At 42.0% G+C, this 23,834-nt stretch overlaps 2 protein-coding genes and 1 non-coding gene across 4 annotated transcripts in view; 1 reads left to right on the top strand and 2 right to left on the bottom strand.

Moving 5' to 3' along the window:
• RSRC2 (arginine and serine rich coiled-coil 2) overlaps positions 1-89 on the bottom strand; it is an 18,515-nt gene extending 18,426 nt beyond the window's left edge. For both annotated transcript variants that reach the window (XM_006149280.3, XM_027772194.1), the window contains exon 1: positions 22-89. The gene's annotated coding sequence lies outside the window, so the exon portion shown is untranslated. The remainder of the gene's footprint in view (positions 1-21) is intronic.
• Positions 90-209: 120 nt separating this feature from the next.
• The window catches only part of KNTC1 (kinetochore associated 1), an 81,142-nt gene continuing 57,517 nt past the window's right edge, over positions 210-23,834 (top strand). The window contains 25 exon segments of the mRNA XM_014588104.2: positions 210-464; positions 553-725; positions 3,038-3,208; positions 3,950-4,070; positions 5,714-5,829; positions 6,163-6,241; positions 7,378-7,455; positions 9,640-9,674; positions 9,888-9,998; positions 11,635-11,728; positions 12,656-12,708; positions 13,114-13,229; positions 13,567-13,621; positions 14,691-14,789; positions 16,454-16,497; positions 16,605-16,670; positions 16,763-16,838; positions 17,710-17,835; positions 17,922-18,011; positions 19,353-19,406; positions 19,771-19,832; positions 21,305-21,416; positions 22,103-22,246; positions 23,204-23,260; positions 23,389-23,490. Of these exon segments, the coding sequence (XP_014443590.1) occupies positions 3,080-3,208; positions 3,950-4,070; positions 5,714-5,829; positions 6,163-6,241; positions 7,378-7,455; positions 9,640-9,674; positions 9,888-9,998; positions 11,635-11,728; positions 12,656-12,708; positions 13,114-13,229; positions 13,567-13,621; positions 14,691-14,789; positions 16,454-16,497; positions 16,605-16,670; positions 16,763-16,838; positions 17,710-17,835; positions 17,922-18,011; positions 19,353-19,406; positions 19,771-19,832; positions 21,305-21,416; positions 22,103-22,246; positions 23,204-23,260; positions 23,389-23,490 (2,019 nt within the window). The 5' untranslated portion in view covers positions 210-464; positions 553-725; positions 3,038-3,079.
• LOC114007947 (U7 small nuclear RNA) lies at positions 12,852-12,911 on the bottom strand. The gene has a single exon (XR_003549524.1). It is a non-coding gene; the product is annotated as a U7 small nuclear RNA (small nuclear RNA).

Raw genomic sequence — 23,834 nt, 5'->3', positions numbered from 1 at the left:
TGCCCGCTTCCAACAGTACCGGCCGCCCCGACGCTTCGCCACAGACTAAATCGCTCGCGGAAGAGACCCGGATGGCACAAAGGCGAGGAGGCCCGGCGCCGCGCAGGGCTTGCTGGGAGGAAAAGGGGCGGTGATAAGAGTTTCTATAGCAACGCAGTTCGAGACGTTGATTGGTTGTTCCTTTGAAGGGGGCGTGTAAAATCAGCGATGTGGGCGGAGCCAAGAGTACCGCCTAGAAGGCGTAGTCGGGAGCTAAGAATGGGTGGAATTTAGGGTGGGGCAACTTCGCGTTTTCGCTTCTACAGCTATTTTGGCCTCCGTCGGCCGCCGTAAAAGGGGTTGGACTTAGTGTTCTCCCGCCAATTTAAACGGGGAATGGAACCCTAAGAGAGTAGAGGCGGTTGTGTGAGTCAGGAGGAGGGGCGAGGTTTTTGGGTGCTCCTGCCTAGGTTCTTCAGTTGCAGGTGAGGAGCGGGAGCCGCGCTGCTGGACCCGGGCGTGGGGTCAGGTCCGCGTACTGCCCAGTTCGGGGTGTTTTTTTTTTTCCTCTAGAAACCGGCGGGAGAGAGGTCGGAGTCGGTCCTTGCGGGTAGCGAGGGCCAGCTGAAGGCGCTTGTGTATGGAGGCCTAGCCGACTCGGCTTGTCCCACATTCGCTAATCCGTTCTCCACCCTGCACCCAAAGTGATTTCAAACCTCCCTTCAACCAGGTCACCCAGCTACCAGGTATCTGCGTCCCCTTGCACGGAGAGTAAAACCGACCCTTGAAGTTCAGGTGTCATTTGGCTCCACCTGCGTCTCCGCGCTGTCTCCCGCCGATGCTGTGGCCCGACGGAGCCTCGGAGCCTTTGCACGCTTCGCTCCAGCTGCCTGCTTCGCTGTTCCTCCTGGGCTTTGCTTAGTTGGCTTCCTGTTAGCGCCTTCGTTTCCCCAACGGATCTTTCTTAAGCGATTTCTCCCTTATCTGTTGTATCCCTCAAAAATCACTGCTTTTTGTAATCACTTTTGCATTTACTAATGTTTTAGGTTGAGGGTTAAGAACGGACAGATTGAGTCCAAATGCATTTACACAGTTTATTCGCTCCAGGTGCTCTTGGTTGATTATTTAATCGCTGACATGTGTTCCTCCAATATGGCACGGGTTATAAAGTGTTCAAAACTGTTCTGGATAGGCAAGAAATACCCATTATATGTTAACTATTTTATTTTTGTCTGTTGTTGCCGCAGTATAAGCTTCCAAATGGCAGAGGCATTTTCTTCCTTGTTCACAACTACATTCTGAGCTCCTAGAATAGTGCCTGGCACATAGTAGGCATCAAAAAAGTTGTTAAGTGAGTATGACAGCCCTTGGAACTTGATAGTATTTCTCTATTTGATAGATGTGGATAACTGAGACTCATAAAAATATGATCCAGTCTGTCCCTCCTGTCTTGATCTCCCAACTCCCATCTAAACACCAGCCACTAAAACTTTTTTTTTTTTTGGAGAGGTTTTTGCTATAGGGCGAGTGCGCTCGCCAGACAGACAGAGAGAGACAGAGAGATAGAAAGCAAGAAATCACCCCCCAGAGGGGATGGCCACACCGCAATCCCTTCTCCTCCATTCTTCTCTTGGGATCTTGGGCACGCACGCACACGCGCCTGGTGTGAGTTTAAGCTACCAGGTCCGGGACTCGAACTGCGGTTGACTACGTGGGAGTCCAGCGACATAGCCATTACGCTAACTGCTGGTCCCACAGCCACTAAAACTATTGTGGAACCAGCCACTGTCCTTTTAAGGGGGCTGAACCCCAAGTGGCTGACTGTACTGTTTGAGTCCCATACCTTGAAAAGTATGCTGGCAAGCGTGTGCTTTGTTTCTGTACCCTTGTTTACACTCTGAGCAAGAACTCTTCCTGTGTTTAAGAGCTACTGTTGGGGGGCCAGCAGGGGGTGTGGTGTTAAGGTGCTCCCCCATAGCCAAGCTCAGCTTGAGACCTGACCTGGCAGCTTGAAAATCATGCCAGGCGCATGTGCGTGTGTGCCCTAAATCCCAAGAGGAGAATAGAGGAGGGACTGCAGTGTGGCCATCCCCCTGAGGGGCGGTTTCTCACTTTTCCTCTATCTCTGTGTGTCTCCCACCGATAGGCTGGCATTGGGCCCTAAGGCAAAAACCTCACAGAAAAAAAAAAAAGCTATTGTTGGGCCAGCAGGTGGTGTTCCCAGACCCATCTGTTAAAAAAAAAAATAAAAAATTCACTGAGCCTGTATGCATATATGCCCAAAATCCTGAAAGAGAAATGAAGAAGGGATTGTGATATGGCCATCCTTCCCTGTTGTGGTATGCTTTTTCACTTTTCCTCTCTCTGTCTCTTTCTGGCAAGTGCATGTGCCCTTAGCAAATAAAAAAAAAAAAAATTTTTTTTGAGAGGTCTTTGCTATAGGTCGCATGCGCTCTACAGAAAGACAATGAGAGACAGAAAGCGAGAAATTACCTCTCTGGGGGGGATGGCCATGACGCAGTCTCTTCTCCTCCACTCTCCTCTCGGGATCTTGGACACAAACACACAACACACACAAGCGCGCACGTGCCCGGTGTGAGTTTAAGCCACCCGATCATGGACTCGAACTGTGGTCAACTACATAGGAGTCCAGTGACATAGCCATTACGCCCACTGCTGGTCCCACAAAAAAAATTTTTTTTAAAGTTTCATTTATCTTATTTGTCCAAAGTATCTAGTGACCACAGAAATAGCACAGAGAGAAAGAAGTTCTTATAAGTTGGTAGTAGCTTTGTCTTTTTTTTTTTTAGAATTATTTAATTATTTTTATTTTAATTTGCTGTAGGACATGTGCACTCACCAGAGAGAGAGAAAGTGAGAAAGCAAGCTGCCAGGTCCAGAACTCGAACCACTGTGGGCCATGTGGGAGTCCAGTACCCCAATCACCACGCTACCTGCCAGCCCCTGTTTTGTCTTCTGAATAAGCCTTTTTATTTCCCAAGGAACTGGACTCTATGCAACAAAATAATTTGGTCTCTCACGTTCCACATCGTCACAGGATAAAGAGTAGTTCCTGACGCAGGAAGACAGTCCCAGGAGCATGTGGAGTGACATTGAGCTGCTAACCAGTGATGATACAGGGAGCGGGTACTTGAGTGTTGGCTCAAGAAAAGAGCATGGAACTGCTTTGTATCAAGTAGATTTGCTTCTGAAGATCTCCTCTGAAAAGGTATTGATGATGGCACTGAGTCTTTCATTCACAAAATTTCCACCGAGTGCTCAGTAGGCCAGGTAGTCCAGGGTAAATGTCTTGTCTTTTTTTTTTTATTTTTCTTGAAAGAGATTTTTACTATAGGGTGCATGCACTCGCTAGAGAGGCAGAAAGTGAGAGATCACCACCACCACCCCCGCCCTAGGGGATTAGCTGCGCCACAATCCCTTCTTCATTCTCCTCTCTGGATCTTGGGCACACATGCACACACACCCGGCATGAATTTTCAGCCACAATCTCCTCCATTCTCCTCTCCTGATCTTGGGCACACATGCACACATGCCCGGCTTGACTTTTCAGGGTTGGGGAGTCTAGCAACATAACCATTACTCCATCTACTGGTCCCACCCTAGGTAAATGTTTTGTGAATGTAGCACTTTCCTGGGGAATCAAAGTTCAGTCTCAAAATTTTCACTATTTCGAAAACTGAACCTCTCATAGCTCCATAGGGTGCAGAGGCTTACTGGAGGGAAAGTGATAAATTGCCCCCCCCCCCGCCCGGGGGGGGGGGTGGGCATGCCGCCCGGGGGGGGGGGATGGCCATGCCACAATCCTTTCTCCATTCTACCATACCTCCTGCTGGCCCCCTAGTAAGTTTTAAAGCTGAGTGTTTGAGACAATGAAGATACTGTTGCTAAGCATTGTTACACTTGTATCGATCGAAATGTTTTAATTTTAGTCATGCTTTCCTTCCCACAGGCCTCATTAGATCCAAAGATACAAGCTTGCAGCTTTAGTGATGGGTTTGTTATTGTAGCAGATCAATCCATTATCCTGCTTGACAGTATTTGTAGATCACTTCAATTGCATCTTATTTTTGGTAAGTCTAATGTAAGGAAATAAAAGACATTAGCAGTCAAATGTATCTTGCTATCAGTTTTTACTGGACTGCCTTTTCTTGTTTTTAAAACCAAAATTAGACTAATTTCAAGAAATAAATCACGAGTTCCTTTTTAAAAAGTTTTGCTATAGGGCATTTGTGCTTGCTGGAGAGAGAGAAATAGATGTTCCCCACCCCCACCCCAGAGGGGTTGGCCGCATTGCAGTCCCTTCTCCATTCCCCTCTCAGGATTTTGGGCACACATGGTGTGTTCTCAAGTCACCGACTCTGGGGCTAAAGCCACACAGCCATGTGGGATTCAGTAACTTGTTGGTGCTAGTCATGAGTACTTTTTTGTCCTGGGCACTAGACTTAAAAAATATTGAGGTGATCCCTTTTCTCAGAAAGCTCAAGGAGAAAAATACATGTAAAACAACAATTTTATTGATCACATTGAACATTTATGGCCATTGGTGTTTAAGTTCCTGAATCTTGTGTATAATTTCAATATCATCAACAGATATTTGAATACTTCTAGGATGTATAGCACTGTAAAAATCTTTTGCAATACTTATGAATTTATTCTTCATTGAGTTAAAGGGTTTTAAGTGTAAACAGACTTAAACTGTGAATTAAAAATCAGTGATTGTGCTGAAATAAGGTGAAAATTTCAAAGCTTTATCTCGAGTAGAAATTTTGAGAGTGATGATTGTTGAAATACTTGTGTAAGAACTTAGACAACTGAGGGGCCACCAGGTGGTGTGGTGGTTAAGGCAGCTGGACTCCCACATGGCTGACCATGGTTCAAGTCCCAAACCTGGCAGCTTGCTTTCTTACTTTCCTTCTCTATCTCTGGTCAACTTCAAAAAATAAATAAGTAAATAACAGTAATGAATGAAATAAATAAAATAATTCTTTAAAAAAGAGAACTTAGACAGTTGAAAAGCAATTGAAGGCTTCCACTTGAGACTGTCATCTCCATCACAATATGGAGGTAAGAAACTCTATTTTGGAAGATTGACCCTGATTGGTCCTCAAAAATCACAGTTTCACTAATGAAATATAGTGGATTTTGGCCATCTATAATATGTTTGTGTGAAATTATTGTTACTGGATCATTTTAATTCATAAATTATAAAAAATTTAAAACTATGTAACTGCCAGATGGCACATGTACTTTTTTATTTTTTAACATTATTTCCTTTTTCTTAATACCTACTTAATTTTATTTCTTCTTCTTCAGTTAGACCAGAGAGGGACATACAGAGAGAGATAGACAGACAGACAGACACAGGTCCAGAACTTGAAATGCAGTGGGCCATAGGGGAGTCCAGCACCTTAAATACCATGCCACCTGCTGGCTCCTACAGTTGGCTTTTTTTTTTAAAGAATTATTTTACTTAATTTTATTTATTTTAATTTGACCAGGGAGAGACAGAGTGAGTGAGGAGAGCGAGAATGAGAAAGCAAGCTGCTAGATCTGGGACTCGAACCGCTGGCAGCCATGTGGGAGTCCCGTGTCCTTAACCACCACACCACCTGCCGGCCCCAACAGTTGGATTTTTTAATGTGAAAATTTGCACTATTTTTTTGTATTGCAAATAAGCACTAACAAAGGAAGCTTGTAACTTTGAACATTTTAGATACCGTGGTGGATGTGGTTGGCCTGTGTCAAGAAGGAAAGTTTCTTTTGGTTGGAGAGAGAAGTGGCAACTTACATCTTATTCACGTGCCATCAAAGCAGACATTACTCACTAACGTAAGGTCTTATTATAGTCTTCATTTTCATTATGTGAGTCTCTTAGAGGATAATCTAACAAACCAACACTTAGGTTTAAAATTAAAAGAATAATTTTACATTAAGTTTAAGAATCAGACTTTGGAAATTTACAAAGTAAATGCAAATGGGAAAATTTGTCTTTGAAGATATTTAATGTGCTTACCTAAAATAATTTTCTACCTTAAAACTAAAATGTTTGTAAAATAGGTAGAATTCTTCCTAATGATAATTATAATTCTGGGTTTGAAGAATATAATTCTTGATGTACTTTTCTGGAATAAATATTATCATTTGAACTTACTTCGCAATTAGGCTTTTGTTCAGAAAGCTACGGATGAAAATCGGTGTACTTACCAGAATCTTGTTATTGAGAAGGATGGATCAAATAAAGGTAAGTTTTCTTTCTTTTTTTTTATAGAATTATTTACTTATGTAATTAATTCTATTTGTTATTATTATTATCTTTTCATTTGACCTCAGAGAGAGAAGGGGAAAGCAAACCACCAGGTCCGGGACTAGAACACCGTCAGCCATGTGGGAATTCAGTTCCTTTAACCACCACACCACCTGCCGGCCCCAAAGCAAGTTTTCTTACCTTTGATTTTTTTTTTTTAGAATTTTTTTTTTTATTTAACTTTAATTAATTAATTTATTTATTTTAATTTGACCAGAGAGGGACAGAGAGAGAGGGAAAGTTAGAAAGCAAGTGGCCTGGTCCAGGACTTGAACCTCAGTTGGCCATGTTGGGAGTCCACTTTTCTTAACCACCATGCCACTTGCTGGTCCCCACTTACCTTTGAGTTCTAAATAATACCTAGTCCAAAACTCATATTTATGGTTAATAAATTGTATAAGTTCCTTGTTATGTTTACATACTCAGTACTAAGCTTTTTGTTGAGGCAATTTATATTATTGTAAGGAAAAATTTTTTAATTTTAGGTCTTATCAGTGGTTTAATCATTTGCTTTTCCTAGATATAATATTCTAAATTCATTTTTATAGTTTTGAGAGGTCTGTAGATTACCAAGGAGACATTATATTCTTTCAAGGTTTTTTTTTTAATTTTAGCACATTTATCATATTTTAACACATGATAACTGGATGATTATTTTGGTGCGCGTGGTTTAGTTTTTAATAAAAATTTCAGAGTTTTTCTCATTTTTGCAAGGAACTTCCCAATTCTTTGTACATAAGGTTTTTTTTTGTTTGTTTGTTTTTAGGGTTTAATTAATTCCATTTGTTATTATTTTTTTATTTGACAAGTGAGAGACAGAAAAGGAAAGCGAGAAAGCAAGCCGCCAGCTCTGGGACTTGAACCACAGTTGGCCATGTGGGAATCTAGCACCTTTAACCACCATGCCACCTGCTGGTCCCTGTACAAAAGTGTTCTATGTATCATTACTGTATTATTTGACTAGAAATTAAATCAGCAAAATGACATATTTTTAAATTAGTCTCAGATACTCATTTAGATTTTATATCCATGTGCTTACTAGAGGAATTAATTTTGATTTATTTTTGGAATAGGTACCTATTATATGTTGCTTCTTACAAACAGCGGACTTTTTTGTGTTACAAACCTTCAGCTTTTAAAAATTCAGCAAGGTAAGTAACAGAGAGAGAGAGAGAGAGAGAGAGAGAGAAGTCACCCTACAGGGGATGGCCACTCCATAATCTCTTCTCTTCTATTCTCCTCTTGGGATTTTGGGTACACACACAAGCGCACCGGTGTGTTTTCAAGCTTCCAGGTCCAGGACTCGAATCGCACAGCCATGCGGGATCCAGTTGCCTAACTACTATGCCACTAACTGGCCCCATTATTTTATTTTATTTTTTAAATAATTACTTATTTAATTCCATTTGTTTTTGTTTATTTGGTTTTTTGTTTTTTGATTTGATTAGACAGAGAAAGAGAAAGTGAGAAAGAGCAAGCTGCCAGGTCTGGGACTTGAACTGTGGTCAGCCATGCTACCTACAGTCCCCCGTATTATTTTATTATTGATTTACAGTAGTATTTGTTAGTTTTCCAAGTAAATTTTCAAATATTCTGCTTAATAGTATTTTAATTAATTGCATTGTATGATACTTGGTTTATTTTCAAGTGTTTGGAGGAAGTGTATTTATTCCCCTCTGTTAGGTAGGGCTTCAACAGAATCTGAAGAAATGTAATTTGGTTATGGCCTTTAAGAAGTGTAGAGCTGGGCCAGCAGGTGGCATGATGGTTAAGGGTGCTGGACTCCCACATGGTCGACTGTGGTTCAAGTCCCAGAACTGGTGGCTCGCTTTCTCACTGTCTCTCTCTCATTCTCATCCTCGTTCTTACCCTTACTCTGTCCTTCTCTGGTCAAAAACGTCAAAATAAATCAAATCAAATAAATAAATCTTAAAAAAAAAAAAAAGAAAGAAATGTAGAGCTTAGCTGGGGAAACAAGGTAAGCACTAGTGCAATAATAAATGTTTTTGTTTGTTTTTTGAAGAATTATTTATTCTCTTTTTTTGTTTGTTTGACCAGAGAAAGACACAGAGAGAGAGAGAAAGTGAGAAATGAAGCCACCAGGTCTGGGACTCAAACTGTGGTTGGCTATGTGGGAGTGTCCAGCGCCTTAACCACTACTCCACCTGCTGGTCCCAATAATAAATGGCTTTTGATGGCATGAAAGAACCTAGATATGAAAATTATTATGTATGTGTGTAGGTATTAATGGTGCACAGCATTCATCTCCAGTGTGTGTTTAGCACGTAGGGGGACACATCCTCCTCTGGTCCAGGTGAGATTATTTGGAGAATTGATTCAGAGCATGTGTTCAGTAAACTTTTTTCTCCATTTTTTCTGGAGAGTGCATGTGCTCACCAGAGAGATGGAGAGGGAGAGAGCACCCCATAATGGGGCTTGGTTATGTGGCAGCCCCACCTCCATTTCTCTATCCTGTCAGCGTGTTGGGCATGCACGCATACATGTGGACCTGGCACGTTTTGTCATGTGGCCAGGGCTGGGATTCAGACTACATGGTCAGCCATGTGCGATCCAGCTCCCTCCAGTATGCCGTGGGGCCGGCCCTCAGTAGATGGTTTTAAGCCATCTGTTCTGTGCGAGGACTGTGCTGTTTGTCCTGGGTATACAAGAATATTTAAGATGGGCTTCCATAGTTTAACAAAGGAGCTAGACACTCAAGAGACCTGTTCTAAAACAAAACAAACAAGACGTGATGAAGACGTTACAGTTCAGCTTTGAGAGCTGGAACAGGAGAGCTGGAGCAGGGAGATCTCAGGAGGAGAAGGTGAGAAGCGAGATACAGGAAGGCCCTGTGGGGACCGCAAGGCAACCCGGCTGGTGCCTTGAACACGATGCATAGTGACAGTTTTTGTTATTATTAATTTTTTTTTAGAAATTTTTGCTATAGGGTATGTGCTCACCAGAGAGACAGAAAGTAAGTTATCACCCCCGCCCAGGGGGGATGGCTATGCCACAATCCCTTCTCTATTCTCTCGGGATTTTGGACACACATGCACACTTGCCTGTCATGGGTTTAAGCTGCCAGGTCCGGGACTCGAACAGCGGTCAACTACGTGGGAGTCCAGTGACGTATCCATCCCACCATCTGCTGGCCCCCATAGTGACAGTTTATATCATGGCAATGGGCAAAGCCAAGGCACCAGCAGTGCCTTATTAATTCTGGCCTGTTTTCTTTAAACTGTATTCTATTTAATTTCCCTTTTACACCAAAGGGGTGACTTGTCTTGTTTCATAATTAATACAATACATTTAGCCTATATTCTTTTTTAATGCAGCAATTGAGAGTGGAGACTTCAGTGCAGCAAAAAAGGTAAGAAAACAAAGCCATGTAGTCCTGTTTCAACTTACATTTCACGTAATTGTAAAGGATATTTCTGCACGTAATAGTCCCCTGGTTGATATGTTAGGAATTATCAGACAGCATGTTAACATTTCTGTTTAAAGTACTTGTTTAGCAATTTAAACTGATGTCTGTGATTCTTTGGGATGTATATGAACAGTCTTGTTTTTTTTAATTTCACAGTTCCAAGGACAGATCAAGTCCAGTTTTCTTTCTACTGAAAACTATCATACTCTTGGCTGTCTCAATCTTGTGACTGGAGATTTAGCGAGTGAAGTCCCTGTGATAATTGGGGTAATTCTTTTTATTAAAATTTTGTTTTTGGTTGTCTGAAAGTGTTTTTTCACTAAACCGTATCATTTTGTCTACATACAAATTAATTTGTAATGTGTAACAGAAACAGGGAAATAATAAAATTAAGGACATTAACTGCACCAGTAACCCTAACTTTCTACATTTATTTTCACCATTCTCTATTAGGAATTTAGTGTTTCTCTCAATTATGAGTGTATGCGACCGGGTGAGAACACGACTGGACCCACATGGGAAAGGTTCTGGGTTCCTGTCCCAGAGCCGCCCTGGGTACTCTGGGGGCACATGCGCGTGCATGCCTAAGGCCTGGACTGGATTGTGGTGTGAGGACCCTCTTGGGGGTACCTGTCTCTTTTCTCTCTGATGGAAAGAATAAACCTAAAAAATTAAATAAAAACTAGGAGTATAGGCAAAACAGCACAAAGCAAAACTGAAAATTCCTGTCCCGAAGTTCCCTGTGATTTTTGTCACTCAATAGAAACTGCACATTACAAAACAAAAACAAAACCAAAACAACCCTATCGCAGCTGTCTTGAAATACTGTCCGCACATCCCTGCTTTAAAATTGTACCCACTGTGGCGCCTCTAGCAGGAAGGAGGGTGGCCGTTGGTGACAAACTCACGGCTGCTACTCATTCTACTTTTTTTTGGCCTGAATTCATAAATGAAAGAAATGTTAAATTTCAGATAGATATTGGTGAAAATAAAGATGTAATCTGTACAGGGAAAAGTACAATGGCACCATCAGAAAACGAACTTAACTTGTATACCTTGCTGAATAATGTCTCAGTGAAAATTTATTTATTATTTTTTAAATTTTATTTATTATTATTTTATTTACTGTAAGGTACATGTGCTCACCAGAGACAGAGAGAGAAGGAAAATGAGAAAGCAAGTCGCCAGGTCCAGGACTCGAACTGCAGTTGGCCATGTAGGAGTCCAGTGCCCCAACCACTACACCACCTGCTAGCCCCCCAAAATTTATATTTTGTTACTTACATGTCACTTCTGTTAACTGGTCATACTCTTATTTGAGGAAAAGCATATCTGAGGAGTGGCAAGAATTCAGTATAATTGCAGCATTTACAGCATTTTTACTTGAATGTGCTTTTCGCTTCTTAATTATTATTATTATTTTATTTTTAAGAGGATTTTGCTATACAGTACGTGCGATTGCCGGAAAAACAGAGAGACAGAGATACAGAAAGTGAGAAATCACACCCCAGCGGGGATGACCATGCTGCAATCCCTTCTCTTCATTCTCCTCTCGGGATCTTGGACATGCACACACACGCGCCTGGCATGAGTTTAAGCCACCTGGTCCAGGACTCGAACTGCAGTTGACTACATGGGAATCCAGTGACATAGCCATTACGCCATCTGCTCGTCTCTCTGCTTGTGAAATACTTATTTAATAACAATAACTATCAATAGTTTACTGTTTTTTTCTTTTCATTTTTCTCTTGAAACTAAGAGGAACTAAGATAAAATTTAGTTAACCTTGAATATGTAAACGTATTTTGAAATTAATAATGTGTACAACTCACATGTCTACTTCAAAGAAGATTAAGATCTGAGAACAAAAATGGGCAACCAGTGTACCTTTTTGCCTTTCTAGGGAAGTGGTAACTACACATTCACAAAGTGGGAAGCAGACTCTTCCAGGAAGGGAATGACCGTTAAGAACTTTGTTGATGCAGAGATTATTAAAGGTAAAGTACGTTAGTGAAACTCCTGGTAATTATCAGTGAGTCTTCATCTCCATTTTGTTATGTCAGTACTTAAGCTAGCACGTGGGCCATTTTACCATACTACTCTTTGAGATGAGCCAGTTGAATCTGATAATTGTTACATACACAACTGTTCCTTTTCTTTCTTTCTTTTTTTTTTTTTTAAGGTTTTTGCCATAGGGCATGTACGCTCACTGGAAAGAGATAGAGGCAGAGGGAGAAAAAGTGAAAAAAAACACCCTCCCCTTTTCCCCTCACCAGGGGTTGGCCACACCGCAATCCCTTCTCTTCCATTCTCCTCTTGGGATATTGAGCACATACAAACACACGCGTGGCGTGATAGTCAAGCTGCTGGGTCTGGGACTTGAACTGTGGTCAGCTGTCCAGTGGGAGCCCCGTACCTTAACCATTATGCCACCTGTTGGGTCCCACGGCTGTTTCTTGACTTGTTGCTACTCTTAATTTTGGGAGGTTTTACATTTTATTGGTCACCTGAAAAAAAATAATAGCGGGGTACATGAAAATGGGAACTTGAAAAAAAAATGTGTTTTAATTCTCTTGTCAGAGGACTAATGTGAGCATCAGAAAGAGAAAGAGGAAGAGAAAGCACCCCCCAATGGGGTGCAGTCGTGCCATAATGCTTTTCCTCCTTTCCTTCTTTCTGTCAGGATCTTGGGCACATGCATGCATGTACCTGGAATTTTCTCGAGCGATTGGGGTGGGTACGTAACCTGGGCTCAGCCATCTGGGAATCCAGCTCCCCCAACCACTATGCTGTGGCGCTGGCCTGGGGAGCTTTGTGTTTAAGTACGGTTTGACTTTCCTGTCACTATGTTCGTTTACTATTTAAATATGGCTTCACGTAACACTGAAATAACATCCATAGACATCTGGCTTTCTCTTTTGTAGGTGCCAAGAAGTTCCAGCTGATAGACAACCTACTCTTCGTTCTCGATACCGATGTATGTTCCTGATCCTTCTCCCTCAGAGTTCCCGCGCGGTATTACGGTTAACAACAGAAATGTCAGGCTCATAAAGCGACGTTAGCAGGGTGGATGGCTATCTCGTGTACTGTGTTTTATTTCCATCTTTTTTTGGGGGGGTGGGGAGCCTTCTGGTAAAACCAGAAACCTGCTGGACAAATTCTAAAAGAGCTGTAACACTCATTTCAGTCTTACGGGTGAGCAGCTTATCCCGAAATGGAAGCTTTGAAGGATTAAACTGTGTAGATGGAATGTCTTTCTTGCAGAACATGCTGAGTTTATGGGATGTTTCCTCCCTGACTCCCGTGTGGAACTGGCCCTCTCTCCATCCGAAATGGAAGCTTTGAAGGATTAAGCTGTGTAGATGGAATGTCTTTCTTGCAGAACGTGCTGAGTTTATGGGATGTTTACACTCTGACTCCCGTGTGGAACTGGCCCTCTCTCCACATCGAAGAGTTTATCCTTACTACAGAGGCAGACTCGCCTTCCTCGGTCACCTGGTGCGTGGTCTCTAAGTCTCCGTTCGGGTTAGCACCGGCTTTCTCACCTGGTTTTGTGCAGATCAGTCGTTACTTTTTGCATTCTGAACAACGCTGTTGAACAGTCAGTCAGCACTGAGGTGTCATGGGCCAGAGTCCCTGGGAACACGTGGGATGAGGAGGTGCCAAGTGACCGTATGAGAAACTGTGTCGGCCTGAGTCGGGACACGGGGAAGCAGAACCCACTGTCTTCCGTGTAACTCCAGTTTTACGTGAGGCAGGAGTATCACTAACTTAGCTTTGCTCTATCAGCTGGCTGAGTTTACTCGAGTTACTTAAAGCTTCTTTTCTCTTGTAGGCAAGGGATTACAAATCTCAAATTAGTAGCTCTGACAACTACAACTAATAAGAAGGTACTGGAAATTTTATTTTGTGCTTGTCCAGATTGTTAGAAAGAGTATAATAAAGGGACGGGCCGGTGGCGTGGTGTTAAGGTGCTGGATTCCCACGTGGCCAGGTACAGTTCAAGTCCTGGACCAGGCTGCCTGAAGATCACAACAAATAAATAGATAAATAAATGGTTTTTTAAAAAGAAAGAAAGATGGAGACCAGCAGGGGCCATGGTGGTTAAGGTGCTGGACACCCGGGTGGCCAACTATAATTCAAGTCTCAGACCTGGCAGCTGGCTTTCTCACTTTCCATCTCTCTCTGTCTCTCTCTGGTGACTATGGCAAATAATAACAACTAAAAATTAAAAGAGAAAGAAATAGCATAAAATGGAAATAGATGTGAACTCGAGCTCACAGCACGCGAGTTCTTAGTTCACACAGCACTTCATAAATCTGAAATAATCCTACAGACGGGATCAGCAGTTAGCGTAATGGCTATGTCGCTGGACTCCCATGTAGTCGACCGCAGTTCGCATCCTGGACATGGTGGCTTAAAACTCACGCCAGGTGCGTGTGCGTGCGTGCCCAAGATCCCGAGAGGAGAATGGAGGAGAAGGGATTGCGGTGTGACCATCCCCCCTTGGGGGTGATTTCTCGCTTTCTGTCTCTCTGTCTCTGTCTGGCGAGCGCACGCGCCCTATGGTAAAAACCTCTCCAAAAAAAAGAAATAATCCTACAGAACTTCTTTGTCCCATTTTAAAGCAACGGTTCTCAATCTCAGCCCCACATTTTAATGGAACATGTCGGGAATAAAAAATGTGTGCAAAATGTTTATTATAGTAGCTGTTACTAGTTTTGGAATGATATTTCCCTTGGAAAGTATACAGTGGACTCAGATGTGGATTTTTATTCAGCAGATTTGAAGGATGGGAGAGAGGGCAATTGTATGCATTACCAATGTAGTCACAGACTCACCGGTAATTTAGCTGGTACCAGTTGTTTTCATCTGTGCTCTTGGTTGCGAAGTGCTGTCTTGTGCTAGGTAGTTTTATACTGACCACATCTATATTCATTGTTCCGTTATTTTTCTTAGATGAGAAATCTCATGGTTTATTCATTACCTGCAATGGAAATACTATATTCTTTGGAAGTATCTGGCATTTCCTCTCTGGTTCAAACAGGAATTAGTACCGTAAGTATATGCATACTTTTAAATATAATCAAAAGCGAACACATTGTTCCTAAGAATAACTAAGCTAAGCTTGAACGAAACCTAGTGGCATACCAAATATATCGATACTCAGTATTCCTGGGTTCTCAAATGTACTTACTTACCAAAGGTCAGTCTTCATTTTTAAAAAGGAAGTAGGCTAGCCCATAGCCTAGTGCTTGAGGGATCCGTATCCCTCACGGCTGACCGTGGTTTGATTCCTGGCCCTGGCAGCTCGGGAGACAGGGCGTGTATATCTGTGACTGAGATTCCACCGAAGTTGAATAGGATGTCAAAGGAGAAAGTTGCCCCTCGTTGGAACGGGGCAGAAAGATCATTGAGCAGATCATTTCCATGTGGAATTTTGAAGATGTTCCAGAGACTCCCGGCCACCGGAGGAGATCTAGGTGTAAGGACGGTGTGAATGAAGTGGACGAAGCTCAGTGTTCCCAGACGCTCCTGGTAAAATCCTGACAGGATGGAGAAATAGAGAAGGGCATAGTGGTGTGGCCACGCCCCACAGGGAGGTGCTGTTCTTTCTCCGTCTCTCTGAGGAGCACAAACTCCCTCCGGCAATTTGAAAAGGGAGGAAGAAAGGAAGGCAGACAGGCCAATTAATCAAGTAAAACAGCAGTCTCCTTCACCTTTCTTGTTTCTGTAGGAAATATGCATACTAATTAATTTGCTTTTATTTATTCACTTCTGTGATTTAGTTTATTTCTTCCGTGGGAAAGAGAAAGAGAGACAGAGAGGGGAGAGTGGAGCCAGGCCTTCCCAGCAGGGTCTTCCTGCCATGACCCAGCCTCAGCCTCAGCCAGCCTCTGCTCCTCTGCTCCTGCTCCGGGACCTCGCGTGGCTGCAGCACTGCGCACTGTGCTGTTTCAGTTGTGCTCCTGGGGCTGAGCTCATGATCAACTTTTTAGGGGGGGGGGGTAAAAGTTTTTGGGTTTTTTTGTTGTTGTTATAGGGCGCGTGTGCTCGCCAGAAAGAGAGAGACAGAGAGAGGGAAAGCAAGAAATCATCCCCCAGGGGATGGCCACGCCACGAACCCTTCTCCTCCATTTTCCTCTTGGGATCCTGGGCACACACACACCCCTGGCGTGAGTTTAAGGCACCGGGTCTGGGACTTGAACCATGGTCGACTACATGGGAGTCCAGCAACATAGCTATTATGCCAATTTCTGGTCCCTCTTTCTCTTTTTTTTTTTTTTTTTTTTTGGTTTTTTTTTTATTTATTCAGTTTTTTTTTGTTTTTGTTTTTGTTTTTTTAATTTGACCAGAGGGGGACAGAGAGAGAGAAAGAGAGAAAGCAAACTGCCAGGTCTGGGACTCAAACATACTTGGCCATGTGGGATTCCAGCACTCTTAACCACTGTACCACCTGCCAACCCCATGTGGGAGTGTCCAGCACCTTAACCATCATGCCACCTGCTGGTCCCCACATTATTCTCTTTTATAATTAATAAGTAACGTACGTGCTGTTATTTTGAGACTATGGAAATACCCTTTTCTCCAACAGTTTTTCCCAAGTTGTTTTAAAACTCACTAATGCATAATTTTTGCTCGAATCGGTTGCTACTCTAGTAAATTATGAAATATATTTCTTTTTAATTTAAATTTTAATCATACTTTTGTTATTATTGTAGGATACTATATATCTTCTGGAAGGAATCTGCAAAAATGATCCAACGTAGGTCTTTTTTTTTTTTTGGTCAGATAAATTGTTAAATAGTGGCTAAGCTAAGATTTACTGATTAGTTGCATGACAAGCACATTTATAGTGAAAACTTTTTTCAGACTGCCTGAAGACTCAGTCTCTGTTGTAGTACTCAGATGTCTTACAGAAGCTTTGCCAGAAAACAGGTAATATTTTCTTTTAACCCCTTTTCCTTGATGAAAATCTTAAATTCCCTGATTAGCAGACACGTAATGAAATTTCTCTTCCAACTCATCAGATTGAGTCGGTTACTTCACAAACACCGATTCGCAGAGGCCGAGAGCTTTGCCATCCAGTTCGGATTGGATGTCGAGGTAATCATTTCTGTATTCATTTGTTTACTGAACAAGCTGAGTGTAGTCAGGGGTGAGACAGACGTGTGAGACAGAACTGGAATTTAGTGTCATCCAGACACGGCTGTCATACTGTGTCATTTCAGACACATTACCTAGCTTCGTTTTTTGTTTTTGAAACTAAATGTTTAGTACATTGGAAGGAATAGAAGGAATGCAAGCAAGGATTAGAACTTCACCTTTCTTTCCTTTTTTTTTTGAAAATGTTTAAATTTAAAAAAAAAGAAAATGTTTACATTTCTGTGACAAGAGCACATGCACTCTTTAGAGAGAGGGAAAGTAAAAAATCGCCCCCGAGGGGGATGGCCACGCCACTTTCCCTCCTCCTCCATTCTCCTCGGGATCTTGGGCACACACACACACTTTGAAGCCACCAGGTCTGGGACTCGAAACGTGCGGTCAGCTCAGTGAGACCCAGCCGCCTTAACCTCTGTGCCACGTGCTGGCCCTTAACCTTTCTTACGTCTCAGTGTTCTTGCTTGTAAAGTGGGTTACGACGAGGTATAAATGCTTGCTTCGTAGGTTTTCGTGAGGATTAAATGAGGTCGTTGATATGAAACTCTTTTTTGGGGGTAAATAACATGGTACCCTTCCGGAGTAAATGTGTTGTTTCGATGTGGTGTCTTGATATATGTTTACTACGTAATGATTAAGTCAAGCTGCTTAACACCTCCTCACTCGGTTTTTGGGGGTAGTGAGAACATTTAAAACCCACTCTTGTAGCAGTTGTGAAATGCAGGCACGCCTCACTCGAGTGAGTTCCGTTCCTGTGATGACTAAGTTCAGCGAGCTGGTCCTTCCCGTGGCTCGATGTGGCCCATCTGTGTTACAGCTTGTGTACAAGGTCAAATCAAGCGATATATTGGAGAAACTAGCTCTGAGCTCTGTGGACACCAGCGAGCAGACCGAGTGGCAAACCCTTGTAGATGAAGCCAAGGAGAACCTGCGTAGAATCCAGGTGCGTTTTCTCTGGCACGCGCTAAAGGAGTCGGTGGATGCGTTGGCCAACAGGAGGGTTCCTGACTGTCTGCCGTTTATGAACAGGACGATGAGTTTGTGGTGAACTACTGCCTGAAGGCTCAGTGGGTAACCTATGAAACCACCCAGGAGATGCTCAGTTATGCCAAGACCAGGGTAAGTTGGGTGTTTTTGTTTGGAAGGATTTGATTTGACCTTTTTTTTTGGCCATAGGTTACATGCACTTACCAGAGAGGAAGGGAAAAATCGTCCCCACACCCCTGGAGGGACGGCCGCACTGCAGTCCGTTCTCCTTTATTCTCATTTTGGCATTTTGGGCACGCGTGCACACGCACCTCGCATGACTTCCGAGCTGCCAGGGCTCCTCATACTACAGTCAGCCGTGTGGAAATCCAGCACCTTAATCACCAGGCCACACGTTGGCCCCAGTGTGATTAGTTTTTATTACTTATGGTCCTACAACCTCAAAACCATTTTTTCCCCCTCCAATTTTCTTCTCTATTGGTACCATTTTTTCCCCAAGCCTCTTGGTAACTGCTGTATTGAGATACTCCACGTGTACAGCTCACCCGTTCAGAATGTATAGTTCCGTGGTTTTTCAGTACCCTCACTGAGTTCAGTGGCTCTCACCACAGTCAACTTTAGATTTTTTTTTTTTTTTTTTGGACCAGAAAGCACTTGTTTTTGCCTGAGAGGGACAGAAAGTCAAAAGAAGACGGAGAGGAAAAAAGCACCCCTCAGTGAGGCATAGTCAATCCGTTCTCCATTTCTTCACCCTTTTAGGATTTTTCCCAGTCACCGAGGCTGGGATTTGAACTGCACACTTGGCCATGCAGGATCCAGCTTCCTTAACCACCAGGCCAGGGGCTGGCTCAGTGCAATTTCTTTCTTTCTTTTTTTGAGAGATTTTCACTATAGAGCGCATACGCTCACCAGAGAGATAGAAAATGAGAAATCACCCCTTGGGGGGGATGGCCAGACCATAATCCCTTCTCCTGCGTTCTCTTTTCGGGATTTTGGGCATGTACGTACATGCACCCAGCATGAGTTTAAGCTGCCAGGTCCGGGACTTGAACCATGGTCAACTACATGAGAGTCCAGTGATGAAACTGTTAAACCATCTCCTGCTCCCCAGTTTCTAAAGATAATTCTTCCTGTGTTAAAGAATTCATCTTTGGAACCAGCAGTTGTCGTAATGGCTATGTTACTGGACTCCCGTGTAGTTGACTGCGGTTCAAGTCCTGGACCCGGTGGCTTAAACTCACACTGGGTGCGTGTGTGTACATGCCCAAGATTCTGAGAGGAGAATGGAGAAGGGATTGCGGTATGGCCATCCCCCCGGGGGGGTGATTTCTCGCTTTCTGTCTTTCTCTCTCTCTCTGTCTTTCTGGCGAGCGCACACGCCCTATAGCAAAAACCTCTCCAAAAAATCATCTTCTTTTATGAAAAATAAATATAGCATATAATCTATTACTTTTTCTTATTTTTCACTCTTAGCTTTTGAAGAAAGAAGATAAAACTGTTCTGATTTATTCTGATGGCTTGAAAGAGGTAATTACATTAGATTTATAGACTACATTAGGGGTGACTAGCTTCTGATATATTTTTCATTTAAGATAGGTCTGTACTTCTTCAAGTGCAAGTTATTATTTTAATACTTGAGTTTTCTTATCTGCAAAATGGGAATACTATTTATTTTACAACATTATTCTGAAGTCAAAGGAAGTAATTCCTATACATCATTTTGCATGGTATAAATAAAATCAGTTTTGTTTATGGGAACCGGCCTGTAATATGGGATTATATAAGAGTGCATGTAAGCCTACTGAAATAGGATGACTAATTTTTAGTATTTTTACTTTCATTTCAATAATATTCCACACAATATTCAGGTTGTCCAATTGTTTTCTCTTAGGTACTAAGGGCTCATGCTAAACTGACTACTTTTTATGGAGCATTTGGACCAGAAAAATTCAGGTGTGTACGTTTCCCATTTATCCAGAGAAATATTGTATTTTTTATAACATTCCAAAGTTTTGTTTTTTTTTTTAATTTTTCATAGTAGTATACTCACTAATCTTGTGTTTTCTGGCTGTATAGTTATATTCAGAGAGATTTTTGCTATAGGGCCTGTGCATTTGCCAAAGAGATAGAGAGGGACAGAGAGACAGAAAGCGAAAAGTCCTCCCCGGGGGGACTTGCCCACACTGCAGTCCCTTCTCCTCCATTCTCCTCTTGGGATTATATTCAAATAATGATCATTTTGCCTCATCAGTTCTGATTTTGGTTTTGGTTTTGGTTTTTCACCCCATGGTCTTGGCCAGTACTTCTAGAATATTATTAACCAATAGTTATAATAAGTTGTCACTGGCATCCTGCTTTTATGCCTGACTTAACAGAAATGCTTGTTTTTGCCTTGTCATTTCAACATGATACAGGTTTTTGAATGTTTGCTTTTTTCATTACATTATCTGACTATTCATCATTTCTGAGGGTTTTTTAATTACTTTATTTAACTTTATTTATTTACTTATTTAAATTTGACCAGAGAGGGAGAGAGAGAGAGAGAGAACATGAAAAAGCAAACTGCCAGGTCTGGGACTTGAACCGTGGTCAGCCATGTGGGAGTCCAGCTTCTCAGCCACCATGCTACCTGCTGGCCCCTATTTCTGAGTTTTAATTAGGATCAAATATCATTTCGGCATTGTTGGTCTTAGCAAAAGACTGGAAATAACCTAAATAACATGAATTTTCAATTATGGGAGAGTAGTTGAATACATTACAGTGAATCCATGCCATGTAATATTATGTAATCCTCTAAAGGAAGGAGGTTTATATGTGTTCATTTGGTACAAGTACCAAGACAATGTAAAATTAATTTTTTAAAGTACAGACATTGTGTATAAAATTTAGTCTTTAAGAATAAAAAATAGGGACCAGCAGATAGCATGGCAGTTAAGGCGTTGTACTCCCACATGGCCAACCAGGGTTTGCGTCCCAGATCTGGCGGCTTGCTTTTTAACTTTCCCTCTCTCTCTCTGTCTTTCTCTGGTCAAATTAAAAATAATAATAATAACATAAAATTAAATAGATAAAATAATTCTAGAAAAAATAAAGAATTGTATATGTAGTTATTATCTGAGGAAGAAGAGACAAATTTTTTTTTTTAATCTTTTCAAAAAGTTCACTCACTAGGAAGGGATAGAGAGAGAGAGAGAGAGATAGAGAGAGAGAGCAAAAGCGAAAAATCACCACCCAGGAGAAACGGTCACACCACCATCCCCTCTCCTCCATTCTCCTCTTTGGACTTTGACCTGACGCATGCACACCCTGTGTGTCTCTGGGACTTGAGTTGCGCAGTGGTCCCTGTGGGATCCAGCTGCCTTATCCACCACGCCACCTGCTGGCCCAGTTTTTAACAACTAGCTTTTGTCTTTTTGTCTTCCCAGTGGTAGTTCCTGGATTGAATTTTTGAATAATGAAGATGATCTTAAAGACATTTTTCTACAGCTCAGAGAAGGAAACCTTGTCTGTGCACAGTATCTTTGGCTCAGACATCGGGTAACACGTTTTGCCTTTTCTCCCTAATGAATTCCAGACGGGCGTTCGGGTGATGGTAGAAACTAACGGGGCGGCGAGTGTGACTGGATAATGGAATGTTTTCAGATGGTCTCATGAACTCGCCCCAGAGAAAACTGGTGATATTAAGTCAGAATTCATTAGAAGATGGAACAGAAACTTATTTTATCTCATCAGCGAAAGTCTAGCTTCTAATCTTGGCTCAAAAGGCGTCATTTTACTACACGCTCTATCAGTGGGCTTCCTGAGATGGCGTTGATGGAGAGGCCATCGGCTCGGAATGTGGTGAGGGATTGTGTCCATTAAAATCGCTGCTCTAAAGAGCCTTAATGTCATAGAACATTTGTCTAAAAAAAGTGTCTGGGTGTGATGACACTGACAGACACCTTGTTAGACTAGCTCTGATCAGCTCTAGTCCTGTTCTCCTCAGAGTACCATCTCCACTTGTCTTGTCTCTCAGTTTTATTTTGGCACTGTCATGAGATTTCATGGAATTTTCAGCTTCCAATCTGAATCACTTGTGTAAAGCAAATCTCTTTTAGGGTTCATTATTAAAGGCAGAAGTCGAGTCCTTGAAATGACTGTCCATAGGTGTTTGCCAAATGTTTGGGAGGTTGTCAGATGAAGTTTGTCAGCTAAATCTTAATTTCTCACTCCATCTAATTTAGGCCAACTTTGAAAGCAAGTTCGATGTGAGAATGCTTGAGAACTTGCTCAACTCAATTTCCACACCAGTCTCTCTGCAAAAGCTTTGTCCATGGTTTAAAAACGATGTGATCCCATTTGTGAGAAGGACTGTGCCCGAAGGACAGGTGAGTCGCCCTCAGTATTTCCTCTCTCAATGATTTAGCTTCATTTTTTACATTAGGTCATTAAAAAGGAGGTCATTTCACGTCAGCTAGCTTTTTAAGAAAAAAAAAAAAAAACATTTATCTATCTATCTATCTGTGGTGGTTTTCATCCCGCTGGGTCCAGGACTTGAACTGCATACAGCCATGTGGGAATCTAGCACCTTAACCATCATGCCACCTGCTGGCCCACCATGTTAGGTCTTGTGTTTCTTTTCCTTTTTAATTTGCCAGAGGATACGTGACTTGCCCAAGAGAGAAAGAGGAAAGAGTGAGGAGAGAGGGAGAAAGCATGCCTGCAGTGGGGTGTGGTTACGCTGCACAGGAGCACGTGTGCCTAGTGGGCTTTTGAAACCACTGAGCCAATACGCAGACCACAGAGTTGACCATGTGGGCTCTCACTCCTTTAGTCACTAGGCCACTGGACTGTCCCCATTATTTATTTTAATTCTTTTTTTTTTTTAAGAATTATTTCATTTTTATTTATTATATTTTTAATTTGAGAGAGACTGTAAGAAAGCAAGTCACCAGGTCCAGCACTCAAACTGCAGTCAGCCATGTGGGGACCCAGTGCCTTAACTGCCACGCCATCTACTGACCCCGTTTGTGTCTCTTTTAAAAGATAATCATGAAGGTTTTTAGTTATTTCCATGATAATCCATTGAAAACTTAATTTATATTTTAGAATTGTTTATCTAATTTTATTTATTGTTATTACTATTTTTCAAAATTTTCTATAGGACGTGTGTGCTCAGCAGAGAGAGAGTGAGAGATGGAAAATGAGAAAGCAAACCACCAGGTCCAGGACTTAAACTGCAGTCATCCATGGGGGGTGCGGGGGGGGCAGAGTCTAGTCCCTTAACCACTACGCCACCTGCTGACCTGAGATTTTTTTATTTTTAAATGATTCCTCCATTTCAGAAAATTCTTGCAAAATGGTTGGAGCAAACAGCCAGGAACCTCGAACTAACCGATAAGGTAATACTGGTATAAATAACATTAAAAAGATATTTTGCATACTCTTGAACATCTTTTAAATTTTTAAAAAATTATTATTAATTCTTATTCAAACATTATTTTTAATGGTCTTTAATATTTCTTTAAAGGCAAACTGGCCAGAAAATGGACTTCAACTGACAGAGGTGTTTTTCACGGCAGAAGAAACAGATGCTTTGGGGCCGGCATCCCCTTGGCGCTGGGTCTCCCTGGTATGACGTGAGAGTGGGCACTTGGCATCAGCCGGTCCACTGGTGTTAGAGAGTTGTCTGCATACACGCAGAGAAAGGGGTCTGGAAATACCTGCACTCCTTACATTTTCGTTCTTTTGTTTCGTACTTCTCAATCTCAAAAGGGAAAATTTGTTTTTATCCTTCCTGATATTGCTCTTACAATTTCAACTTATTTTAATTCCTTGTTTTTCCTTATTAAACCATCCAGAAGGTAAACAATAACATAAACATTTTCGTAAGTTACATAATTAGAGTTTTCTAGTTTCACAGCTTTTCACAGTCCTTCAAAAAAATGTAACCGGGGGATCAGCGGTTAGCATAAT

The sequence above is a fragment of the Tupaia chinensis genome, unplaced genomic scaffold, assembly GCF_000334495.1.
Source record: "Tupaia chinensis unplaced genomic scaffold, TupChi_1.0 Scaffold000258_1, whole genome shotgun sequence".
Lineage (NCBI taxonomy): Eukaryota > Metazoa > Chordata > Mammalia > Scandentia > Tupaiidae > Tupaia > Tupaia belangeri.
This window is presented reverse-complemented; position numbering and strand designations above follow the sequence as displayed.